Source organism: Carassius carassius, chromosome 31, assembly GCF_963082965.1.
Source record: "Carassius carassius chromosome 31, fCarCar2.1, whole genome shotgun sequence".
Lineage (NCBI taxonomy): Eukaryota > Metazoa > Chordata > Actinopteri > Cypriniformes > Cyprinidae > Carassius > Carassius carassius.
Window position 1 is genome coordinate 11,068,032 of NC_081785.1, and position 26,687 is coordinate 11,094,718.

Sequence of the window (26,687 nt, forward strand, 5' to 3'; positions counted from 1 at the left end):
CGTAGTTTAACTGTGCAGTTGTTCGCCTCGGCTTCGCACCGGTGAAGGAGTTTGAGCTATATTATTGTCGAGCTCACATCAAAAGACATAATTCATAGTTTATGTCTTTAATGCGCAAAGCTATTAGGAATCTGTTTCATGGACGTTATTTCGTCTACAAGAGGTAAGAACAATGACAACAAGCTAAAAAAAACAGAAACTTGTAACATGTAGAAATTAAATATATTTATAGTAACTTACTAGTAAATGAGGAGGAAGCATATGGATGATGAGATTTAGATTGCAGTTTCTATTTACTTCTCATGTTGTCAGAATTTGGTTTTTAATACCGTAGTAAAGGGCAGAGTATTTTCTCAGTGTTGAATGGGCCAAAGGGCATGTCTGTATGATATAATGAGTGTCTGTCTTGTTCTAGACTGGTAATTGGTTTCATGGGAGCTGACTTTCATGTATTACCAAAGGACACTGCAGTCTGACATTCTTTCGGAGATCTGAGCAGTGTCCTCCCAACCAGATCATTTAATACTGTCCTCGAGCCACAACATCAGCATGGACTACTCCTCCCAGGACTTTCACCTGAAAATCATCAGCCTGGGCTTCATCTTCTACACCTTTATCTTCCTCCTCTCTCACATCCTATCTAGCCTGCTGTTTCACATCTACTGCTCACTGCCAGCCAAAGAAAAGGTGCCCATTAATATGGTTGAATGTTTGTTTGTTTGTTTTTAAATTGAATAAAAAACAAATTTAAATTTGCTGAAAATTCACTCATCCTTAGGCCATCCAAGATGTAGAAGTTTGTTTTTTTAACAGAGCAGATTTTGAGAAATTTAGCATTACATCACTTGCTCATTGATGGGTCCTCTGCAATGAATGGTTGCCGTCAGAACAAGAGTTCAAACAGCTGATTAAAAACATCATAATAATCCGATTAATGTCTTCTGAAGCAAAAATAATAATAATTTTTTTTAAAATCTGTCATTCAGTTTCAACTTTAAATGTCCATAACCCATAATAATGCTTCCAGCGAAAAAGTCTATCCCCTGTTGTCGTTTCACATCTGAATCTGCTGACATATTTATTTAGAACTGTTATGCACAGTTTTTACTTGTAAATGGTGTTTGATCTGTATATTTCTCTCCTAAATCAGACAAGACAGCTTTTTCACTGGAGAAAGCAATGGCTTGAAGTTAAGAGAGAATTAATTATAAACACGTTAATTGAACTGGAGTTGCATTGATTACTTGTGGATTTTTCTAATGCTTTTATCAGCTGTTTGGACTCTCATTCTGATGGCACCCATTCACTGCAGAGGATTCATTGGTGAACAAGCAATGTAATGCTAAATTTCTCCAAATCTGTTTTGATGAAAAATCAAACTCATCTACGTCTTAAATGCTCTGAGGGTAAGTCAGTTTTCAGCAAATGTTCATTTTTGCATGAACTATTCCTTTAATATGACAGTGACATTTTTGTGCCTAGATAATTTACCTAACATAACTATCTTTATCTTTCCTTCAAGGTCTTCTGGGATTTGGCTGCGACACGGGCTGTGTTTGGCATCCAGAGCACGGTGGCAGGGCTTCGGGTGCTCATGGAGGACTCTGCCATGTACTCTGATAAGATTCTTGGGCAGGAGGACTGGTCCTGGTTCAACGTGCTGACCGCTACGGGATTCTTCCTGTTTGAAAATGTGGCCCTTCATGCGTCCAATGTGGCATTCCGGTCCTTCGACCTGCCGTTAGCTGTGCATCACTTCTTCGCCCTTGCAGGGTTCGCCGGGTCCGTTGTGTGGAACTGGCTGGGTCATTTCCTCCCTATGGTGACTTTGCTGCTAGAGATGAGCACACCTTTCACCTGCATCTCCTGGATGCTGCTTAAGGTGAGACGCAAAGATCAAAGGAAAACTTTTTACTTGAAAACTCAGTTTGTTGCTATGATTTAGTGCAGTTTGTTAATAAATAATATGTACAGGAAAAGCTTTATAGTCAAAGCTGCAAATAAACAGTTTGTCTTGTGAGCTTCTGAAACGCTTTTGATTTCTCTTCTGCCGGCCAGTTTCACTTCTATTTTGCCATGGCAAAAACATGTTTTCTTCCTCAGTTCAACAGTTTATCATGTTTTAAAGCTGAGAACTCTTTATGCTATATTTATTCTTAGAAAGAGGAACTTTTTCACTAAAGTTCAACCTTTTCAACCTCTTTTAGAAGTTCAAATTCTAAAACAAAAAAAGTTCTCTAGACCTTGAGATTTTCATTCCACTGCCCTGTTTTTTTTTTTTTTTGCAAAATCAAACACATTCTGTAGGAACAACCCTTTAAGAGACATTCAAACAGAATGTGTTTTTGCATTCCACTGCACTGCTTTTCCATTTTTTTTATGTAAATATAAGTAGGCTTTAGTGGTAAATTATCTGTCAGTTTTCTTTTTCAGGTCAACTCTTGTCATGATGGAGCAACATTGACTCTAGTAAATCCTAGAAAACGGAGAAACAAATTGAGACATAATTAGTGTAGCTGCTGTTCTAACCAAGTAAAATTAATTTGTTTAACCCAAGCTAAGGAATATAATAATGCTCATTTGATCAGATATTAGGACATTCCAAGATTATGAGATGCATTATTTGAATGCCTGGCCTAAGTGATGTGTCTTTAATTTATACTTAAAAAGAGAGAGTGTGTCTGAACCCTGAACTTTATCAGGAAGGCTATTCCAGAGTTTGGGAGCCAAATGTGTCAAAGCTCTGCATTAGAGCTGAAACAACGAATCGATTTAATCGATTAAAATCGATTATTAAAATAGTTGTCAACTAATTTAGTCATCGATTCGTTGCTAAATAACTTTTATTTGCCGTAAGCGGCTCATTTCGTGCATATTTCAAATCTGCGGTGACCAAAGTGTGGCAGTAATGAGCCACCGGAGGTTTTACTCAGCCAGTACAACAGGAGAAGTAGCGAATAGCCAATAGCTGGCCTCGTTTTATGTCACGTGCTTCCCGAACAGCGTCTCTGCAGCATTCAGCGTGATGATGTGGGAGTGCTTTACTTTGAGCCTTCAAAAAAGAAGAGTAACCTGTAAACTCTGCACTACTGAACTGTTTAAGGGGACGTTCACATATCGCGTCTTTTGCGCGCTCAAGTTCGTTATTTCCAACACCGCACCGCATCGAGTTAAAAACATTTCAACTTTTCAGAATGCGGCAAGCGCACCGCGGGTCATGTGACAAGAACTAACCAATCAGCTTCATCCTTTCCCGTAACAACTTTAAAAGCTCAGTCAAGATGAAAGGAACAGCTGATCATAGTTGTATATGGATTTCCATTTTGAAATAAATTTAGTAGCAGAGCTACTGCAAGCGATTTTTTTGAGCTGCAAATCCATTTATCCTTTGCTGAAATTTCCGCGTCTTCAAGCAGAGAGCACGTCATGGTTGCTTAGCAAAGGCAGACGCCTCAGGGGTGCTTCTGCGCGAGCGCTTTGGAAAGAAGGAGAAAGCGGTGCGCCTAGCGTTTTCCACGCGTTTTTAGGCGCGATATGTGAATGGCCCCTAAGCCTTTTATTTGTGCAGATTCTCCAGTACAATGTTGTTTGCAAATGTTTAGTCGTAAAAGCTGATAACATTGATTTTTAACAGTTAACATTTAAAGCTTTACAAACATGTTCTGTGATCAGTTTGTCGTTTACCAGTTCAAAATTCAGTCGTGCAGCTTAATTATGACTGAATGAGAGAGGTAAATGTTTAAAGATATTTGAAATGATATCTGAAAAGTATTCACTGCTCTTTTTCACACAGCAGGTTTTTTGTGTGTGTCCAATTTTTTTTTCTGGACAACCTTCTGATGGATTTTACTTTAAACTGAGCTCCATTCAGGTTTCATGCCATTGGCACTTTTTCCGAAGGATTGTTTACAATTTCACAGCAAAAGCTATAAAGCGGTTTTCCAGTAAATAATAAAATACAATGCACTGCAATTTTATTGTTTTATCCTTATTCTTCGTGAAAATATGTTCTGAAAGATTCCTTAATAAGCTTTGTTCGGGATGTTAAACTACTTTAGGAGCTCTTAGGACTGCCATGGTGAAAACATTATTTGAAATCTCCTTGTGAAATTTCAATATGAGTATGGGTCAGTGTTCTGATTGCAGAAGAGTTCGACAAAAGATTACTAACACAGTAAAACAACTCCAGGTATATTTTTGATGAGGATATGACAGTGCAAAATGGTTAAAATCTCTTAAAAATCTATGCTGAAGGATAAAGACCATTTATTAATAATTTACTTGGGGGGGGGGGGGGGGGGAATGGGAAAAACTAAAATATAAGTACATAAACCGATTAACCGTAAAAATAATCGACAGATTAATCGATTATCAAAATAATCGTTAGTTGCAGCCCTACTCTGCATCCTTTAGCAGAATTTGCAATTCTAGGTACTACCAAAAGTCCAGAGTTTTGTGACCTTAGGGAGCGTGATGGATTGTAGCGTGGTAGAAGACTAGTTAAAGGAGCTAAACCATTGAGGGCCTTGTAGGTAAGTCATTATATATTTTGTTACTGATACGGGACTTAATAGGTAGCCAGTGAAGAGACTGTAAAATTGGGGTATTATGATCATATTTTCTTGAGCCGGTAGGCACTGTAGCTACTGCATTTTAGACTACTTGTAGCTTGTTTATTGAAGATGCAGACCAGCCACCTAGCAGTGCGTTAATAGTCCAGTCTAGAGGTCATAAATGCAGAACTAACTATTCTGCATCAAAAACAGGTAACATGTTTAGTAGCTTGGCAATGTTTCTAAGATGGAAGAATGCTGTTTTAGTAACATGGGAAATATGATTTTCAAAAGACAAGTTGGTGTCTGATTTTTGTAGGGCTGCAACTAACGATTATTTTGATAATCGATTAATCTGTCGATTATTTTTACGATTAATCGGTTTATGTACTTATATTTTAGTTTTTCCCATTCCCCCCCCCCCCCCCAAGTAAATTATTAATAAATGGTCTTTATCCTTCACCATAGATTTTTAAGAGATTTTAACCATTTTGCACTGTCATATCCTCATCAAAAATATACCTGGAGTTGTTTTACTGTGTTAGTAATCTTTTGTCGAACTCTTCTGCAATCAGAACACTGACCCATACTCATATTGAAATTTCACAAGGAGATTTCAAATAATGTTTTCACCATGGCAGTCCTAAGAGCTCCTAAAGTAGTTTAACATCCCGAACAAAGCTTATTAAGGAATCTTTCAGAACATATTTTCACGAAGAATAAGGATAAAACAATAAAATTGCAGTGCATTGTATTTTATTATTTACTGGAAAACCGCTTTATAGCTTTTGCTGTGAAATTGTAAACAATCCTTCGGAAAAAGTGCCAATGGCATGAAACCTGAATGGAGCTCAGTTTAAAGTAAAATCCATCAGAAGGTTGTCCAGAAAAAAAAATTGGACACACACAAAAAACCTGCTGTGTGAAAAAGAGCAGTGAATACTTTTCAGATATCATTTCAAATATCTTTAAACATTTACCTCTCTCATTCAGTCATAATTAGGCTGCACGACTGAATTTTGAACTGGTAAACGACAAACTGATCACAGAACATGTTTGTAAAGCTTTAAATGTTAACTGTTAAAAATCAATGTAATCAGCTTTTACGACTAAACATTTGCAAACAACATTGTACTGGAGAATCTGCACAAATAAAAGGCTTAGGGGCCATTCACATATCGCGCCTAAAAACGCGTGGAAAACGCTAGGCGCACCGCTTTCTCCTTCTTTCCAAAGCGCTCGCGCAGAAGCGCCCCTGAGGCGTCTGCCTTTGCTAAGCAACCATGACGTGCTCTCTGCTTGAAGACGCGGAAATTTCAGCAAAGGATAAATGGATTTGCAGCTCAAAAAAAATCGCTTGCAGTAGCTCTGCTACTAAATTTATTTCAAAATGGAAATCCATATACAACTATGATCAGCTGTTCCTTTCATCTTGACTGAGCTTTTAAAGTTGTTACGGGAAAGGATGAAGCTGATTGGTTAGTTCTTGTCACATGACCCGCGGTGCGCTTGCCGCATTCTGAAAAGTTGAAATGTTTTTAACTCGATGCGGTGCGGTGTTGGAAATAACGAACTTGAGCGCGCAAAAGACGCGATATGTGAACGTCCCCTTAAACAGTTCAGTAGTGCAGAGTTTACAGGTTACTCTTCTTTTTTGAAGGCTCAAAGTAAAGCACTCCCACATCATCACGCTGAATGCTGCAGAGACGCTGTTCGGGAAGCACGTGACATAAAACGAGGCCAGCTATTGGCTATTCGCTACTTCTCCTGTTGTACTGGCTGAGTAAAACCTCCGGTGGCTCATTACTGCCACACTTTGGTCACCGCAGATTTGAAATATTCACGAAATGAGCCGCTTACGGCAAATAAAAGTTATTTAGCAACGAATCGATGACTAAATTAGTTGACAACTATTTTAATAATCGATTTTAATCGATTAAATCGATTCGTTGTTTCAGCTCTAGATTTTTGACTGCAGAGGACGTAACAGTACATCTGTCTAGTTGCAAATTGTAATCCAAGAGTATTCTGTGTATTGTTTTTTGGTCCAATAAGTAATATCTCTCTTATCCAAATTTAAAATGAGAAAATTATAGGTCTTCCAATCTTTTACATTTTTAACGCACTCTGTTAGCTTAGATAATTTAAAAGTTTCATCTGGTCTAGTTGAGATATATAGTTGAGTATTATCATCTTAACAGTGGAAACTAATCCTGTATTTTCTAATAATATTACCAAGGGGTAACAGGTACATTGAAAATAGCAGATGACCTAGGACAGATCCTTGTGGCACTTCATATTTTATCGAAGTATTAGATGCTGTAGAATCTACATTTGCTATTGTATTTCTGATGTTCCCTTTTTTTGTCAGTGAAGAAATTCATGAAGTCATTCCTATTTAAACTGTGAGGGAATATTTAGATAAAATCCTTGGATTCTTTTGGTTATTTTCTATGAGCTTGTGGATATGCTCAGCCCTGGCAGATTTTAGAGTCTGTCTATAGCTGGACCCTGCAACCCTGTTTTGAACTTGGTATTGACTCTTACATTCCTTCTTTTCTAAGTTGGGCTGGTCTAAGACTCTGTTCTGGAAAGCTAACCAATGGATGATGATCCACATGTTCCACTGCCGGATGGTTCTGTGCTACTACATGTGGTGGGTGAGTTGGAATCATTGGGAGGAGATGAACACTCACATCCCATTGGTTCAGAGACTTCTGTTCTTCACAGGCCTCTTCCTTCTCACCTTCTTCCTCAACCCCATTTGGACCCATAAAAAAACCCTGCAGCTTCTCAATCCTGTGGACTGGAACTTTGACAACAGACCTGCAGCAGAGAACGGACCGATCCGAGACCAGGCTCAACATAAGCCCCATGCCAGCTGATTAATACTAACATCAAGTTCTTATAGGAAATACATTCTAGAGAAGATAGAGTCTGCTATACAAAGTTGTGTTTTTAGTATTATTTGAAAGTTTGTTTAAAGGGTTAGTTCAACCAAAAATGAAAATTGTCATTAATGACTCACCCTCATGTCGTTCCAAACCAGTGAGACCTCTGTTCATCTTCAGAACACAGTTTAAGATATTTTAGATTTAGTCCGATAGCTTTCTGTCCCTCCATTGAAAATCTATGTACGGTATACTGTCCATGTCCAGAAAGGTAATAAAAACATCATCAAAGTAGTCCATGTGACATCAGAGGGTCAGTTACTCCGTGTCTGTTGTGAGAGAGTTCAAAACAAAGCAGTTTGTCATATCCGGTTCGCGAACGAATCATTCGATTTAACCAGTTCTTCTTAGTGAACCGGTTGAACCAGTTCACCAAATCAAACTGAATCGTTTGAAACGGTCCGCGTCTCCAATAAACATTAATCCACAAATGACTTAAGCTGTTAACTTTTTTAATGTGGCTGACACTCCCTCTGAGTTCAAATAAACCAATATCCGGAGTAATTCATGTACTCAAACAGTACACTGACTGAACTGCTGTGAAGAGAGAACTGAAGATGAACACAGAGCCAAACCAGATAACGAATGAAAGATTGACTCGTTCTCGAGTCAAGAACCGATTGCATCGGTTTTCGGATTCGAGAGTGAGAGCGAGAGTTTGGCTCGGTGTTCATCTTCAGTTCTCTCTCGAACCGGATATCACTACACTGCAGTGAATGCACTCACAACAGACCCGGAAGAGAAGACAATGCTGAATAAAGTCGTAGTTTTTGTTATTTTTGGACCAAAATGTATTTTCGATGCTTCAACAAATTCTAACTGACCCTCTGATGTCACATGGACTACTTTGATTGTTTTTCTTACCTTTCTGGACATGGACAGTATACCGTACACACAGCTTCAATGGAGGGACTGAGAGCTCTCAGACTAAATCTAAAATATCTTAAACTGTGTCCCGAAGATGAACAGAGGTCTTACGGGTTTGGAACAACATGAGGGTGAGTCATTAATGACATAATTTTCATTTTTGGGTGGACTAACCCTTTAAGAGCTTTAAGTTTAGCACTAACTACTACTACTTGCTGTATTTCAAGGATCTGTTCACCCAAAAATGAAAGTTGTATCTTCATTTACTCACCCTTATGTTGTTCTGTCAATTTATTTTATTTTTTGTCCATAAACTGAATATCAATGGGGTCCAAAACACATGACTTCTAACTCATGACTTTCATTATATGGACCAAAATATTCTTTTAAAATACTTTACATATATATTGTCTATTGTGTTTTACTGAAGAATGAATGTCATGAAACATTTGGAATGACATGAGGGTGAGTAAATTATAGCAGAATTTTTAATTTAGGTGAACTATCTCTTTGAGTATTTCTATCTATACAGTATATGATTAGAAGTCGGATGTGTTTCAGGAAGACTTCTTTGAGCCTGCAAAAATCATGAGATCTATTTTATGCAGCTTGCTTTCAACTTCCTGTCTGAGTTGACTTGGGTGTCCTGAAAAGCCTTTTATGTGTGTTTAGGTGTTTCAGGAGTGGCTGTTTGAGTCTCATTTCTCTTTGCACATTGGCAGTCAAAAAGAATCTCTCAAGCTGGGAAATCCTTGTTTTTTTCTTAGGTTTTTATCTGATAGGGTCATGTTTGTTATTCCCACTGTGACTCTTTGTCTTGTGACAAAGAAAACCCTGACTGCTTTATGACTTGAGCATGGTCTGTCATCTCAGCCACACTAGTTCACTAAATGTCACTCAGTCTGCTTCGGAAACTTCAGCTCAAAGCCATCAGACCTGGTTTTTGTTTCAATTTACAAAGGATTTTTCTTTTACAGAAGTTGTGTATTGGTGGTCAATGGATATAGGTGTTTTTTTTAAAGTGTTTATGGATGTTTGACTAAACCCTTTGTGTTCTGCATAAAAGGGTTTGTTCTGACAGAGACTGACTAATCTCTGTAGGAAAGAGTGTGTGTGTGTGTGTGTGTGTGTGTGTGTGTGTGTTCATATGCATGCGCACCAGGGAGGGATAAGGTGTGGAAAGGAAGTTGTTTTATCTAAAAATATTGTTTCATCTCGAGAACTAGATATCGAATTAGAGTTCCTCTGTGTTTGTGTGTTATACCAAATGCTTCCTCTTTTTGTCATGATTTATATAGATTCTTTAAAAGAAGTCAAAAAGCAAAAAAGAAAATTCACATTGATGGCGTTACATTTAAGCCAAATATAACAGACAATACAAAACCTTAATGTACCAAATTAATCTGCACAAGCTAATGCTACTACAGGATATGTAAAAAAAAAATGGTTTAATGCTTGACCTTTGTACAGCTTGGTATTTTGAAAGGATGTGCAGTATTATCTGATAGCAACAGGTGAAAAGGAATTAAGGAATTTATGACAGAACTTATTTATAATGTAATAGTCACAAAAGGGCAGTTTAACTGCTATCACCAGCTGCTAAAATACCTCGGTTTTAGTTGCTCTTGTTTTTTTCAGTGTGGTTTTTTTTTTTAAAAAAAAGAGCATTTCAGCTTTTGCCAGCCTGTTCTTTCGCAATGTGAGAGTCAGAACTGTGGGTTTCTGTAAACTGTGTGATTACGTCATACATGTATAGCAGGCTAAATGATATTTAAACTGCTCACAGACACCATTCATTATTTCTAATGAGAGGGCAGGAAATAACAAAAATGTGACTAACCTTGAAACTAATTTTTTTTTTTTTAATTTCGTATGTACTATTATGGATAACAAAATGCACGAATGTATTTTCATGGTTAATTTAAAATTATTCATTTAATACTGTAACAAACTACTGCTTGTGTTTCCACACCTGTCTTCAGTATGTTTTCTGGAAATCCGTTGTGTATTTAAATATTAATTACTTATTGGGTGCACATTTCAGTTGAAATGATCACTCACAGGGAAATGCATATATTTAAATATAGGCTTAAAATTCAAGATTCAAAGCTTGAAAGCTACTGTGGATGCTCTCCTGTATTTAAGGGGTTTTCTTATTAAAAAGGAGAGCTATTAAAGATTTTACCCCCAAAATGTGTTTGTTTGTTTGTTTTCTCTGGAAACAAATTTTTCTCTCATTTCTAAGACATACCTATTTAACTTTGACAAACAAGTGCACTTCCACAATGTACTTAAAAGTGCTCTATTTTCACGCACTTTGTACTTAATATACAAAAAAATTATCCTTTAGTACTTCTTAAGAAAAGCTTAAGATCAGAAGTGTACTCCACTTTGCTATTTTGAGAAACCATGAATATGAATTAAAATGTGCTTTGATCATCTTTGTATTTAATATTTTTATTTAGTAACCACTTGTAGTACACTTGAATCCATATTCCATTCACTAGTATACACAAGTGGTAGCTAAATAAATTTTTTAAAAGCACATTTAGTTCATATTCATGGTGTCTCAAAATAATACAGTAAAAAGTATCATATGACCCCTTTAATCAGCAAGGCGCAGATATACATGACTAATCCAGTTACGTAATTACTTTATTATTATTATTATTATTAAAGTGCAGAAATTAAATTTGATTCCCCGGCCCACACAAATCGAAATGAATCGCAGGTCAACGCTAATGGATTAAAATTTGAAAACATTCAGCGAGTGTGTGACCACTAGAGTGCAGTACAACGCTGCAAATACACTACAACCATTTGCTAGACTTTGGACATTGGTGAAAGTAATGTTAGATTAAATTACAACCCACTTCAAAATTAATTTTTGATTTTCATTTTATTATTAATGCTTGAGGAAAACAAGTATTTCTGTGAAATGCTTTGATATTGCATTTAATATAGGTGTTTATTTCACCTATTTATTATAACAAACTATGTAAGAAATATCCAGCAAATTTTAGAATTATATCAACTCATGTATAACTCTGGATGTGAGAGAGACCTAAGGTTCAGCGGAGCGGTTCTCACACTTCACGTGACACAGATTGGAACGCGTTTGTCCATCTGCACCACGGAGAAACGCAGGGAATTTGATTGACGTGTCTTGAAACCAATTAGAGACCGGCAACAAACTCTCCACCAATGAGGCTACGGCTGAGGGTGGGGCCATGGAGTATTTGGGACTTGCGCGTTTGGGGAAAGCAGAGGAAAAGTTGCCTACAGTCGTTAAAACAATTATGCAGAGAATATTTTTGGTGTTTAGTCTGTTTTCACATAACCGGTGTTGTGGCAACATAGACGGAATTTATACTTCATTTTCTTCCACAAAGATCCAGAAAGATGGTGAGTTTATAAATCATGCGTATGAAATTCCCAAACACGTTAGAATCCACTGGAAGTCTATTATGTTTGAAATAAGTTTGTAATTTGTAACGCTCACGTTCAGCATAATATTGATGCATTTGTTGCCGTTTGCACCCTATTATGAAGTGTATTGCCTTAGCGCTGTCGCAATGATGATATATTTTAATAACTTAAAGTTTTCAACATCTGTGCTTGATGGGACAGCTGCGTTTTTCCTGCTGGAGTCCGCTTTACGTGGCAAGTGACAACAGCTCACAGTCATGTCAGATTTTATTAAAAAATCTTTATACTTCTGTATTAATAAGCATCGAGCTTTCACAGTAACCACTTAATTCATAAGGCTGGTATAATCTAATCTAAAACTTGTAGACTAGACAACTAGAAATGTTAGGGAATTTTAAAATTGTGATTTCCAGCCCGTGATATTATTTAATTCTCTTAAAATCTTAGAATTTCTTTTATTTAAAAAAATCAGCTAGAAAAGGCCCTATGTTTTAATTGAATTATGCACTCAGTAGTTTTTTAAAACATTAATATAAAGAACACACAAAGAAATTAACTGTACAATTAATATGGCTAATATGATTTACGCTCTATATGATATCAATTATAATCCTATCAGCACTGAGCACTCTAGGAAAAAAAAGAATGGGGAAAAAATATATATTTTATTAAAAATGGAGTAGATGCTGACATGCTGACATCACATGACCAGCTCTGTAATGCAATTGATTAATGTCAGAAATAATCACTTTTTTATCTACTTATAATACATTCAGTTATTGAAACTGTCCAAATGTCCAAACAATAACTACCTGCTAGAGCAACTAAGAATTCACACAAAAATCTGTTAGGATTGAATCCAAGGATATCCATTATATGGATGTTTGTTGTATGAGATGTAGAAAATGCAGAAAACTTACTGAGTAAAGGTGCACTCAGTTCACATTGTGGCTGGTTGAAATGGTATTTAAGAATCCAGTAATCACAAAGTCGTTAAAAAAATCATTTGAACAATCAATTTATTGTGGTACAATTAAAAAAAATAAAAGTTCAATGCTGCTGTGTCTTTCAATATGAAAACAGTTTGACTCATTCTTGAAATGTACTGGTTTGTCCTTCACAGTTTTGACAATCTGTACTAAGGCTGAAGGTTAAATTCTTCTGTGATTGTAGACAAGAAGGTTGCTGAATAGTTCCCACAGCTCTTCTAAAGATCTAAGCTTTCATGCAGACAGTGGGTCACACAGTTCTGAGCTCCATACATCCCAGTTAAATATGTATCAAATGGTTGGAAACATTTAAGGAATGCTCTTTTTAATTCATAAAACTTTCCACTTCCTCTCAGTTTTACTGCATCGTTTCCTTTTCCGGGCGCTGTAGTGCTTTTAGGAATCTGGGGCCCTCTGGCCTTTTCCTAGATGAGTGTGTGTGATACGGTGGAAGAGCTCTCTCATGTGCAACTGCATTGTTTGACTCCATGCTTTTCCGACTCACTTTGCATCAGAGCGCAAAAAAGGACAGGATTTGCTCAGATTGCTGGCAATTTGCTTAGCAAATATAGCCATACCACTGGAACAGGGGGCTTCTCCGCCCACAGTGATCTGCTCCGTAAATAAAGGCTGTGGATTACAAGCTTTTCAAGCTTGCTGAACATAGCTTGAAGCTCACTGGTTCAATCCACATCCAAGCAAGCATTTCTTTTTGTAGCCAGTCATCATTTCCTTGTTTTTCTCTAGTAGTGCTCCAAATGCAGAGAGGTTGGTATACAATAGAGCTCTTTAGGGGTGAAGGACATCCTAGATTTGATGTGGAGTGGCAAACCTTTCCTGAAGGAATCTGCAGGGAAAATGGAATTTATGACGGGGGACTTTCTTTGACCCAGTGAGAGAAAGAGACAAAAGTGCGAGAAAAACTCTTTGTTTGCTTGATATTCATTGGGTTGTTTTGTTGTGCTAACAGGGTTGGTGCAGATGGTGTTTTGTTGGGTCATGAAACATTGTGGTCATACAGTACACTTGGGATCCATGTTTGTTGATTGTTAGAGCTCCCATGTCAATGTATGTGATTGTGTTTTGTGTGAAGGATTACTGAAATCCGTGGACAGTCCAAGGAAATATCAGATTTGCCAGAAGTGATGCTACTCCTTAAAGTGTATATCAGTTAAGCACTATAAATTTGCCTTCCCTGAATGCCTACTCCAAAATGAAAATTCTGTCATTTACTCACCCTTTTGTCATTCCAAACCTAAATGAGTTTTATTCATCAGTAGAACTCAAATGAAAATACTGTATAATCAGGTGAATCTAATCATCATTTAGCCTTCATGGGGCTGTTTTGAAGAGCTTTTGTTACCATGGTGACACTAAGATAACAGGATATTATGGCTGATATATAAGGGTTTATCATCAATCTTAAGTAAGCGTCTCCTCATCCTTTGTCTTAAATGGCTAACCCAGCAGGATTTAGACTGGCTTTGACCTGCCTGTGTGCGTGTGTCTTCTTATTGGGTGTGTTGCATGAGGTCACAGAGTTTCCTTTAGATGCATATTTAACACATTTCAATCTGGCTTAAAAATAGATGGATGTCATGTGGTCTTTACTCTTCCAGGTCATTATTTAGTGGTTTGTAAAATGAACTTCTGTAAGTCTGCTATGAATTAAACTTTTGACCCTGAACAGCAGCCTAAACATCTTTTCAGACTTAATGATTTATTCTAAGAATTTAATTAATTAATTAATTAGTTTATTCTAAGACTTTAAGATATTTATTATGATACAGTGTTATGTGAGAGGGTTTACATGTACCTTTAGCATTCATTTTTTAAAGTTGTCATGAAACAGAAATTCATCCCATTTTCGAAATGCATGTTTTGCAGGTCTTTATGATCTAATTAAAAAAAAATGTTTGAGCCATAATTTTAATACAAAATATCATAACTTGTTCTTCCATGCATCTTTCTTACAAATTATGATAAGCTCACATTCAGATCAGACTCCATCTAATCAACAACCATTTGGATTGAATCAAGTCACATCTTGTTCTTTCTCCTCGTTAATCCGTTTAACTTCAATACGTCACAATATGGAAAATATTGAAAATATGGAAATCTGCTCACAAAACCTCTATTTCCCATCACAGCATTTCCTAGCTCACTGTAAAAGAAGATTAGCAGTGAACTGTGACTTAAAGGAGACATTACACACAGTTTCTGACAATCTCATGTTAATCTTGAGTACCTATAGGGTAGTATTGCATCTTTCTCATATCTCTGAAGAGTTTTTACTTTTATCAGATTTACAAAAGACAGATACAGCTTTACGCATCTTGCCGAAATCAGTCAAGCTCCTCTAGGCATGCTGTGGGCGGAGCTATAGAGTCTCGAGCTCCCTTTAAAAGGAATTCCACGCTTTATGATGTCATACAGGGCCATACTCAAAAAAAAAAAAAAACGTTCCAGAACTTATACAAACCCTCAAAGAGTGTATTTGGCACAGAAATACTCCATCATACATCCAACTTGTCTTTTGAAATTTTGGTCATGTGTAGTATGAGACTCCAACTCTTTAACATTGTAAATAAGTCAGAATGCATCAAATAGCATTAGCCCTCCACTTTAAATTTTGCTCCGTATATCACTACTAATGTTGATTAATATTTATTTACTTTAGCCATTTAGAATGCTATTTACTGTATTAATTACTATTGTGTGGCATTGTAAAATTATGAAGGTCTGGTCTCCCACATTCCATAGATTTGTCTTCTAAATGAAATGTGCGCAATAAAGCATGTCGATGTATATTACATTAACAAGTCAAGTCACCTTTATTTATATAGTGCATTTAACAATACAGATTGTGTCAAAGCAACTGTACAGCATTATTTAGGAAAATAGTGTGTCAGTAATGCAAAATGACAATAGTAAACACAAAATTTTCAGTTAAAGGCAGTTCATCATTGAATTCAGTGATGTCACCATCCGGCTCAGTTCAGGCTAAATAGTATCTGTGCAATCAAGTCAACGATATCACTGGAAATGAACAAAGTGACTTCATTCTCTCAGACGTGTCTGGATTGATACAGGGCACTGCAGACTAGCAGAAGCCCTGCAGCTTCATTTAGAAAGCAGTGTTTTTTCCTCGCTTGTACAATTACACACCCAGTGGTCAAGCTCAAACATCATGGTCAATGCTGACACACACACACGCGCAGTAATAAAAAAAATCAGTTCCCACCTCTCTGGATGTTTCATTCGTATCGCACAAGAACTGTTCTACAACAACTTTTTAAATTTATTTTCTCATGTGTTTCATAAGAAAAAAAAAATAATACATACAATTTTCAGGGAAATATTTACAGTAAAAATGAAAATGAATATAATTTTATTTGAAATATCCTTATCAGTAATAAATGGCTGTTTCAGTGTTGAGTGATTCACATCAGTGGTAGTGTGGTATGAAGGATTTACAGTCTGTTGTTTCATCAGAACAGAGAAAGAAATCTTAAGACTGTCATGTAGGAATGAATTTATATCCCATTGCGGCCTTTTCTAAAGCCACAGACCTCTGGAACGTGTCATTGAAAGCTCCGTCTTGTTAACTACCTGTCATTTGAGTGATATATTGTCATGGTGCTCTGAAGGCAAATGCTCTGTGTTAGTGTTTGATCCATCAATTAGTGTTTCTGCGTATGTAACTGTAATGTTTGTGTTGTTCTGTGCAGGTGAGTTGTTATTACCAGCTTCACACGCAATGTCCTTGCTCGGTTTCCTTTTGGATGGTTTGTGTGTGTGTCTGGTCTTTTCCCTCAAAGCACAGTTTTATCAGAAATTGTTTCACACACACGTTTATGTTGTAAAATGGGGACATACCATACATTTATATCATTATTTTAATTTTAATATTACAATTATTTTATTTATGAGTAGTTTTTTTTTTTTTTCGTATTTATTAATACAACCCGAATTCCGGAAAAGTTGGGACGTTTTTTTAAATTTTAATAAAATGAAAACTAAAGGAATTTCAAATCACATGAGCCAATATTTTATTCACAATAGAACATAGATATTTAAAATTTAATGCCTGCTACAGGTCTCAAAAAAGTTGGCACGGGGGCAACAAATGGCTAAAAAAGCAAGCAGTTTTGAAAAGATTCAGCTGGGAGAACATCTAGTGATTAATTAAGTTAATTGATATCAGGTCTGTAACATGATTAGCTATAAAAGCTTTGTCTTAGAGAAGCAGAGTCTCTCAGAAGTAAAGATGGGCAGAGGCTCTCCAATCTGTGAAAGACTGCGTAAAAAAATTGTGGAAAACTTTAAAAACAATGTTCCTCAACGTCAAATTGCAAAGGCTTTGCAAATCTCATCATCTACAGTGCATAACATCATCAAAAGATTCAGAGAAACTGGAGAAATCTCTGTGCGTAAGGGACAAGGCCGGAGACCTTTATTGGATGCCCGTGGTCTTCGGGCTCTCAGACGACACTGCATCACTCATTGGCATGATTGTGTCAATGACATTACTAAATGGGCCCAGGAATACTTTCAGAAACCACTGTCTGTAAACACAATCCGCCGTGCCATCAGCAGATGCCAACTAAAGCTCTATCATGCAAAAAGGAAGCCATATGTGAACATGGTCCAGAAGCGCCGTCGTGTCCTGTGGGCCAAGGCTCATTTAAAATGGACTATTTCAAAGTGGAATAGTGTTTTATGGTCAGACATGTCCAAATTTGACATTCTTGTTGGAAATCACGGACGCCGTGTCCTCCGGGCTAAAGAGGAGGGAGACCTTCCAGCATGTTATCAGCGTTCAGTTCAAAAGCCAGCATCTCTGATGGTATGGGGGTGCATAAGTGCATACGGTATGGGCAGCTTGCATGTTTTGGAAGGCTCTGTGAATGCTGAAAGGTATATAAAGGTTTTAGAGCAACATATGCTTCCCTCCAAACAACGTCTATTTCAGGGAAGGCCTTGTTTATTTCAGCAGGACAATGCAAAACCACATACTGCAGCTATAACAACAGCATGGCTTCGTCGTAGAAGAGTCCGGGTGCTAACCTGGCCTGCCTGCAGTCCAGATCTTTCACCTATTTCAACAAGCAAAATATATGTCTGATTTTCCTACCCAAAGCTGGGTAGACATCTTTTCTTGTTTCTCTAATATCTCGAAGAACATTATGACGTATGGAAGTAAAAATGCCATTTATTTCTCCACAGAGAAATACATGTACACTAACGGTCAAAAGTTTGGAATAATTAAGATTATTGCAATGCTCTTTTTGCCTCTTATGCTTACAAGGCTGCATTTTATTAAAAAAAAAAAAAAACAGTAATATTGTGAAATATTATTGCATTGTCCAATTGAATATATTGTAAAATGCAAATTATTCCTGTGATTGCAAATCTAAATTTTCAGCACCGTTTCTCCAGTCTTCACTGTCAATTTAAGAAACCTTTCTAATGCTGATTTGGTGCTCAAGAAACATTTATTATTATCAATGTTGAAAACAGTTGTTCTGCTTAATCTTTTTGTGGAATTAGTGCTGTTATAATGGTTGGCAGTGACTTATTGCTGTGTCGTTCCATTTCAAACGGCCGTCAGCAAAACAGATTTTCGTCTTGTTATGTTTGACTCATGAGTCATTGCGTGTAGAATGTATTAAGTGCTGTAAAAGTGAGAGAACAGCTTGCGTGCCTGTGCCAGGATCTTATTGTCTGTGATAATACAGTCGTGCGTCAGTCAGTCCGCCTCGTCTCTTGCTGACCCTGAGGGTCTTGCACACAGCAGCCTCATGAGAAACCCCTCTGTTCCACAGAATGACTTCACTGTTCCACTGACCCTCATCTGGAAACACAGTTAAGAGGAAAACACTGTTGTGTCTGTGTCTGTGCGAGAGAGAGATACAGAAAGAGATAAAGGGTTTTTCTATCCCTCACTGTAACAGATAGGAGGGGGGACGCTCATGCCTGTGCATGAATGTGTGTTTGCAGTTTGGATGTAATAATTGGGCCAAAAGTGAGCTGCCACTCCACTGAATCATGTGACATTTGATTACATATCTGACTTTGACACGCTGTACAGCATAGCTTGCTGAAAGGGTGGTGGGGAATTGTTAGCCCAGTATTTCCTGGTGGAGTACTTTCCTGCAATAATGCAAATCATATCAGTGCAAACAGATGCAAGATAATGAGAGTCATCAGGGTTGAATATGACTGAGGTAAAATGTAAATGTAAATGTAAATATGCACACAGTAATAATATGGACATTTTTAATGGTCCTTTTAGAGCTTGTTGGGCCCTGATCATGACTGTGAACAACCATTGAATAGAAGGAACGGTTTAACAATTATTAAAAAAAATATCAACTTTTTCCCTTGAAAGTATAACATCTTCTGGGATTTTAACAACATGAGGATGAATAAACTATGACATTATCGTATTTTTGGATGAACTGTTGCTTTAGCTGTGAGGTCATTCTTGTGAGTGTTTGTGTGGGTGATCTATGTCTCTGTGGCTAACCGCTGTCTCTCTGCTCCTGTAGGTTTGTAAGAGTTGGTGAAGGATCTTTCCCTGATCATCAGTGTGTGTCTCAGATGAGCATGTTCAGCATGGATGTGGAGGATTTCCCCCCTCCTCCCCCTGACAGTAAGCAGCTCTGTTCTCTCACAGCTCTCAGCACACACACTGTGTTTACATTGACAAGCGGACAGTATGTAAATGCATATATGGGTTTGAAAATTCTGGCACAAATGAAACTGTTAATTTTTAAAGCATTTAAAAGCAACAAAAGTTTTACTGACCAGTATCTTGGTCATAATCACTCTCACTGTGTCGAATGCATTGGAAAATCATGCTTACAGGAGCCCAAAGGACAGAGAGAAGAGAATGAACAGTGTAAACACATTCCATTGCTCAGCCACTAAGGAGCGTGTGGGCTGAAGAATGGAGGAACGCCAGAACGAATGCAGGGGAGGTGAAAAAAAGTAGCCCGAAAACATAGCTCTTTCTTGATGCTGAGAGAATGACAGATGAGAGAGAAGGATTAGTTTTTAGTCAGCAAATTGGTATTCACTTTATGATTTTACACTGCCTGTAGCTCTGAGATCTTTGCCAAAAACAGCTAATCAAGGATCAGCAATTGTAAGGAATGAGACCCATTTGAGGTGATCAGCTGGTGTTAAAGTTTAAACCAAAACTGCACACTTTCCACATTATTTTAAAGCTCTTACTTTATCTCCCTCTTACTCCATTAATTATCATAGAGAGCTGATAAAGCCACTTTCAGGTCTCTCTGTGTTCATGCCTCAGGTACTTTCTTTAGACTAGTATTTTTTCCCATCACTCAGTTAAGTGAAGAAAGCTAACTAATCGGAAGCCCCTCCACCTTTCCTGAACTCTTAACCTTTGACATTTGCCTTTAAAGATGTGGCCAAGTGGAGATCTGCATGCCTGTTCTGCCCTGTACTTCCACACCAGGTGCTCAGTGTCTCACTGTGATGAGTGATCCTTGAGGTCGTAGTTTGACCTTTAGTTTAACCTTTGATGCTGTTTTTACACTGAGTCAGATTTTCCTGTTTGTTTCATTGTAAACTGTTCATTCACAGTACTGAATGTCATGTTGATGGGTACATGGAGATTGTTTCTGTTTGCATGCCGACTGTCATGTGTAGATGTAAGGCATGCAGGGACGTCGCTCCTGCCAGCTCACAGTGAATAAAGATGACATCCCATCTGTCAACAAGTAACAGTGGTAAACCAAACTACTTTAAGATGGGTTCACACTCGACTGTTTTTTTTTTATCATTTAAAATTGTTGCCTGTCAGATTTTATGATATGAGCCCAGTGAGACCTTTGGTACAAGCCAGTGTTCTATGTTCTTTTTATTTTTTTAGGATATTGTGTATAATGTGGCCCTGATGAATGAAAGTATTATTGTTTAAAAAAAAAAAAGCCCAGCAGTAGAGGGTTATTTAATATGTTAAAAAAATTTGTGGTCAAAAACCAAGACGTGTGCACCTGGCTTTAAGTGCCTTAAAATAAGATATTCTTTACATATGGAAGTCAGCAGAGGAAATTGGTCTAACGGGGTTGATTTTGGACTCAAAATTAACCCTGAAGGGGGGACTGAAGGGGGGGGACAGCATGTTTTCACTATGTTTGGAATCTCTGCTATTCCACTGAGCAAACTCATACTAGTGGAACATGGTGGATTTATCAACTTAAGAGATAACTGTTTCCGTCAGCAGAAACATGGTTTCCTGGGCAGAGGTCCAGAGTCTTTCAGTTTTACCACTCCTCTCATTATCCCTGTAAGAGTAAAAAACATTATTTAAAACTCTTAGTGGTTTAAAGATGTTCATGTCTGCATACACATTCTTGTTTTGTAAATAAACTGTCTGTAAAACTCTGTAATGGGCTTAATTGCTGTAGTGTAGTATAATTGCCACTGTGTGTGTGCACTTCTGCCCTGTGAGGGAGGCTGTGATTGGACAGGGGGATCCAGAGCTGAATGGAGGAAAAGAACTCTCACATTACTCACATTTTTAAAGAGTGAGTCACTGGGTCAAGAGAATCCATGAACTGCCAAGTGTTTGCTTCATAATGGCCTCACACCGTCAAGGGCTCCCTCCCTGTCTCTTCTCTATTCCTCTGTCCTCCAATCTTGGATATCTTTCATCCATACTGTAAAGCTGGCATTCTTTTTTTTTTTCAGTTTTTTGCTGATGCAGATTCTTTAATGACTGATGGAAAGAGACCAACTAAGACAAAACGTTCCTTAAAGGGACAGTTCTCCCAAAATGTAAATTCTGACATTTATGCTTCACTTCATGCTGTTCCAAACCAGTACGTTTTCATCTTAAAAAAAAATGCTAATTTTTAAGACTTACAGTGGCTTTCCAATTTATTTATTTATCTTTTTCATTTCTTTCTTTTTTTTTCCCTCTGTCTTTTGTTCTCTGGTCCCAGTAGACTTGTTTCCTCTTCAACACGTCAGCCCTGTGGAAAATAAACAGTTGTTTTTTTTTACCCTGTTTCCTTTCAGCATATGTGTGCTTCCTGTACCCCAGTTTAGTGTTCAATTTTGCTTCACTGTTTCCGTACAACTTTGTGCCATTTGTAACTCTGAGAGGCAGTTTGAGAAGAGGGTTCTTGTACATACCCTAAAATTACATTTTGCTATTAAAAGTCTGAACATGTGTCTTTGTAAACCTTGGCTGGGCAGAGAGGAAGGAGGGAACAAACCTCAACCACAAAATACTCCATTCACAGAGTATCTTGAGCCATTTCTTATTTATAGTTTGTACCATACTCAACATCAGTAAAAGCATCTTTTTCTCTCTCTTTAGTGTTGGATGAGGAAGATGAAGGTGAGAGGTTTGAGTTTGATGACAGTGGTGATGAAGCCCCCGAGGCAGATCGGCCACCCCCTGAACCTGAGGGAATCCCCGTGCCTCCCCCCTGCTCATCAGCAGCTGGGGACGCACCCGTAAATAGAACAAGTCCAAACCCGGAGAACTTACTCACCGCAGAGGCTGATCTGCCCCCTCCACCTCAGGACTGCCCCACTAATAACAGCCCTTTGGCTCTTGCACCCTTCCCACAGTGTGATCTACCCCCTCCTCCTGTAGAACTAGAGAGAGGGCCACCGGAGGGCGCTACAGGAGCTGCTGTTGACAGCGAGCAGGACAGTAAGTTTACAGTACATATTAAGATGAATGATTTCATCTGTGAAATTTGTTTTAAAATTATTTAGTTAATTCTGCTTTAGAAATCACAAGAGTATGATTATTCCATTGACAGAACTATAGTTTTTAGGGAAAAAGTCATAAACTCAGATATGCTTCAGATAAGCTTAATAAACAAAGTATATTACATTTACATTTATTCACTTAGCTGACGCTTTTATCCAAAGCGACTTACAATTGCCACATATGTCAGAGGGCGCACACCTCTGGAGCAACTAGGGGTTAAGTGTCTTGCTCAGGGACACATTGGTGTTTCACAGTGGATTCGAACCCGGGTCTCTCACACCGAAGACATGTGTCTTATCCACTGCGCTAGCACCACCCCATTTATATATTTGCCATGTAATTTTTTTTAATGATTTTGTTTATCTACAATAAAAATATAAAAGACTTATTGCGGTCACTCAGTCACAAGAATTAATTTTGGAATTTTGTATTTTATTTTATTTTCTGTACAATATTACACATCATATTTTTTTTTAAAAATGGGGGTTTTATGCATGAAAATATATAGATGAAGGGGGTCTTTCACAGGAGACCATCATATTTAGGCATCCTTGCTATTAAACATTTTGAAAACCCTGTTCTATGGTATTTCGTTGTGATGGTTTGTGGTTTTTATGGTTTGTGAGTTTTATGCAGTTTAACCACTTCCTTTTGTGAGCATGAAACCATGACAATTCAATTGACAAATCAGTCTGCACCACTACAACAGCTTTGTGTATTACTTATTTTATTTTATTTTATTTTTTTCTTACATGGTTTCTGAGGATACATCTGTCTCTTTCTCTTTCTTTCTAACTGTTGTTAATGTAGGTATTCATCTCAGGAATCCCTCCCACATATGAATTAGCAATGATTATTCACTAGAATAGCTGCAGAAACTGTATTTTCCAAGGGAAATGTAGTTTTCAATTTCCTAGAAGACTTGCAGTCTCAGACTGTCCTGATAAGTCACTGTACTTTCTGATCAATAGTGAACAGAGGTGCTGGTGTGGTTCCTACCTCTGCGTCCAACTCCAGGCTCAAAGTCAGCCCCTACTCTGTGATTGACATCGGCCCTATCCAGCAGCAGCTGCTCTCAGAGCAGAGCGGCACTCCCTCCTCTCCCTCAGCCAATGAGAGTGAAAACGACATTTGGGATGTACCCAGTAGCCCTGGGTTGTCCTCTGGGTATTCAGTGCCAGTGCCATGTGGTTATGCAACGCCCTCAAATGTGCCGTTGATCCCACCAACCTACACCACCCCAGTTATCATCCGACACTTCTCTATGGATGAAGATGGTAAAAAAGAGAGATTATTCCCACCTGTTTCCATTTAATTTGTTCTCTCAATTGGTCTGGTTGGAATAGGGGTTTACCATCCCCATACATATCCTCTCTCTTTTCTCTTTCCTTGCTCTCAACTAATTTCTCTCATGCTATCCATTTTTTTTTATGAAGTTTTGCCATGAAGAAGTTGGGGATAATTTTAGCTGTGGCTTTGGCTGTGATGAAGTTTTCTGTTTTCTCTAAAGTGTAACGGTATCCTGAATGTTAACTCAATTTTACATGATCATCCAGTCTGTAGGTAGACACACAACAGCACATTGCTGTCCTCTTGTGGTATAAAGGTGTTCGAACTATAAACCTGATGCAAACTAAACATTTTTCGGTTTTGACATGGTCTGAACTTGACTTTATGTGATTTTAAGAATTTTATGAAGCATGTTTGAATGTGTTTATCTGTGCTATTCTGTTAATGCATGCATTATTTTGTTGTGTCCTGCAGTGACTGTGGTGGGAGCAGGAAATACTCCAGTGGACAGGTGAGTCAGACCGCACAGATGCAACATTATGTGAGATATAACATTATATGAGTCTGAGATGTCGGATGCATATTAATTTCCTTCTGCTGTATGACAATTATTTTTATTTATCTTTTGTTCTATTTTAGTGCATTTCTTTCTATATTTGTGTGGCGGTTTTTTTAATTGCATGATAATGTACAAAATAGTTTGGACTTCATGTTCTCATATTAATATATAAACACTGCAGTGCAAACACAGATGGATATTTAAAGTGAAGTTTGTGTGTGTGTGTGTGTGTGTGTGTGTGTACTAATTCCAAGTGGTATGTCCAGTGTTTTCAGCGAAGAGTGTCCAGTCATCAGAGAGGAAGATGCTCTTGCTAAGTGGGTGTCAGACCCAGCGAACACGGCCTGGATGGACAGTAAGTTCTTAGCATTTTGCTAAGCTGATAAAATTTTTAGATTTAGACGTGAATGTACTGTACATATGAAGCCTTGTTTGGCTGTTTCCCCTGTTTCTGAAGAGAATCTCAGACATTTCCTTCCTTCTCACTGAGGAACTGCTCAGCTTCCTTCTCAGGATTTGTTAACACATACTGTATGCGTACTCTGAGACCCAATGCTTTGGTTTGGCTGGACATGAGAATTGAGCCTTGTGTGTTTGTTGGCATATTTCTGTTTGCTTTAGGTCCTGATGAAGTGATTTATGATGATGTACCGAGAGAGAACTCTGGATCCACTACAGGTGTGTTCATCTGGTCTTTTTCTTTATCTGAACTTATTGTATGATGTATTTGTTCATGTTTATTAACCTTTCTGGTAACAGCTGGAATACAATCATGTTGAGATTGCACACCACATTGCACATTTTGTATCTGTTTTATCCTCCATATGGTTTTCAATTACTACAGTTATTAGTAATTAGATTCTAATTCAGATTAGTTGATTGATTCAGAATTGTTTGAGAGAATTGATGCATCTATAAATGAATTGTTTTTCCACCCCTGTAGCCTGGCTATGAAAATGTGAGAGATATGAAAACTGAGAGTAAAATGTGACTACTCAGCGATAAGAAAGTGTCATGTGACTGACAGCGCTGATGTTACAGTTGATGACAGTCACGAGGGACTGAATGGGGACTGTTTTTGAACAATGTGAAAACTGTGTGCATGTCAGACCCAGATGAGATGATCTATGATGATGTTGAGCTCGGGGAAGAGGGTGGCAGCAGCTCTCTGGACAACGGCTGGAGCTCCAGTGAGTTTGAAAGCTATGAGGAAGCCAGTGACACAGAGAATGGACATGGAGAGAACGGCCTCCCCGATGCCTTTGTCAGGGGCCGTGCACCCAGCAAGAAAACACACGTGTGTATTCACACTCATACCATCTCTCTCTCTCATGTTATTTCTCTTTTTTCTTCTGCTGTCTATAATTCAACTGTTTCTTTGGCTTGAGCAGCAGAGATAAAGTGTGAAAGCGGTTTAGAGGTGTCTGTGAGTATAATGAGATCTGGTGCCTAGATCATAGGTTTTTCACATTTGCCCACACTAATATTTAGAAACAATAGGAAAAGACAGCTTGTAATGGTTTTGGTTTTGTTTGTGTGTGTGTAAGTACTGATCTAATAAGAAGAGGTTTATTTGAGCCAATACTGTGTGTGTGTGTGTGTGTGTGTGTGTGTGTGTGTGTGTGTGTGTGTGTGTGTGTGTGTGTGTGTGTGTTTATTTAAAAGTCTAGCCAAGGCATTGGTTTATTTCTGAACTGATGGAACAAATGGAGTCATAATTTTGAAACTTCCGATGAGAGAGAGATTTATGGGAGTTTGTTTAAGAGTGTGCGTGTCTGTGTGTGTGTGAGGTATAAGATTCATTTATGAGAAAGTGCCTAAAAAAATTAATTTGTTAAAAGTAATATTTCTGAATTGTAATCTCTAACATTCCATTTATAACCAACAATAATTTTGTTTTTATATAAAATAAGTAATCATGTATTTAAGAATTATTTCAGAATTAATTAGATTTTCATTTTTGTGTATGTTTATATTATGGAATTTTATTTTCAGTGAATAGTAAACAACAGAATGTTATGTAGACATTATTACTGGAATGAGATTCTGAATAGAATGAGGAAATGAAGTGATGGCAGTAACTCGTTCTCTGCCCCTTGTTCAGCTGTCTGAAGATCTGGTGCGTTTGAAAGAGCACTATGAGAGAAAGATGCGAGATCTCATGGTAAACACAGTGGGGACAGTAGAGCTACAGCAGCTCAAACACAAACACGAACAAAAGGTAAAAGAACAAGAATACGTATGTCAGCTTGACTGACAGCTCTCCGTCTCTGCTAGTCGTCC

The 26,687-nt window shown here is 37.8% G+C and overlaps 2 protein-coding genes across 7 annotated transcripts in view; both read left to right on the forward strand.

Moving 5' to 3' along the window:
- Positions 1-7,472, forward strand: LOC132111545 (protein CLN8-like). Its single transcript, XM_059518936.1, has 4 exons — positions 1-163; positions 416-687; positions 1,523-1,882; positions 7,118-7,472. Exons 2-4 carry the CDS (start codon positions 550-552, stop codon positions 7,436-7,438), a joined length of 819 nt encoding a protein of 272 aa, XP_059374919.1. The 5' UTR covers positions 1-163; positions 416-549; the 3' UTR covers positions 7,439-7,472.
- A 4,143-nt stretch (positions 7,473-11,615) lies between these two features.
- LOC132111541 (rho guanine nucleotide exchange factor 10-like) overlaps positions 11,616-26,687 on the forward strand; it is a 36,910-nt gene continuing 21,838 nt past the window's right edge. The window contains exons 1-10 of one of the 6 annotated variants that reach the window (XM_059518926.1): positions 11,616-11,776; positions 13,883-13,951; positions 19,344-19,447; positions 22,151-22,492; positions 23,527-23,832; positions 24,320-24,356; positions 24,659-24,759; positions 25,026-25,082; positions 25,514-25,701; positions 26,509-26,625. In XM_059518926.1, the coding sequence (XP_059374909.1) occupies positions 13,935-13,951; positions 19,344-19,447; positions 22,151-22,492; positions 23,527-23,832; positions 24,320-24,356; positions 24,659-24,759; positions 25,026-25,082; positions 25,514-25,701; positions 26,509-26,625 (1,269 nt within the window). In that variant the 5' untranslated portion in view covers positions 11,616-11,776; positions 13,883-13,934. The remainder of the gene's footprint in view (positions 11,777-13,882; positions 13,952-19,343; positions 19,448-22,150; positions 22,493-23,526; positions 23,833-24,319; positions 24,357-24,658; positions 24,760-25,025; positions 25,083-25,513; positions 25,702-26,508; positions 26,626-26,687) is intronic. The other 5 variants (XM_059518927.1, XM_059518929.1, XM_059518930.1 and 2 more) reach the window with 5 other exon arrangements.

Bases quoted from the DNA above. Each gene is read 5' to 3' on its own strand.
- LOC132111545 (XM_059518936.1), top strand. From the start codon at position 550: ATGGACTACTCCTCCCAGGACTTTCACCTGAAAATCATCAGCCTGGGC. The intron at 688-1,522 runs GTGCCCATTAAT...CTTTCCTTCAAG, and splicing joins CACTGCCAGCCAAAGAAAAG to GTCTTCTGGGATTTGGCTGC. The intron at 1,883-7,117 runs GTGAGACGCAAA...TTCTTTTCTAAG, and splicing joins TCTCCTGGATGCTGCTTAAG to TTGGGCTGGTCTAAGACTCT.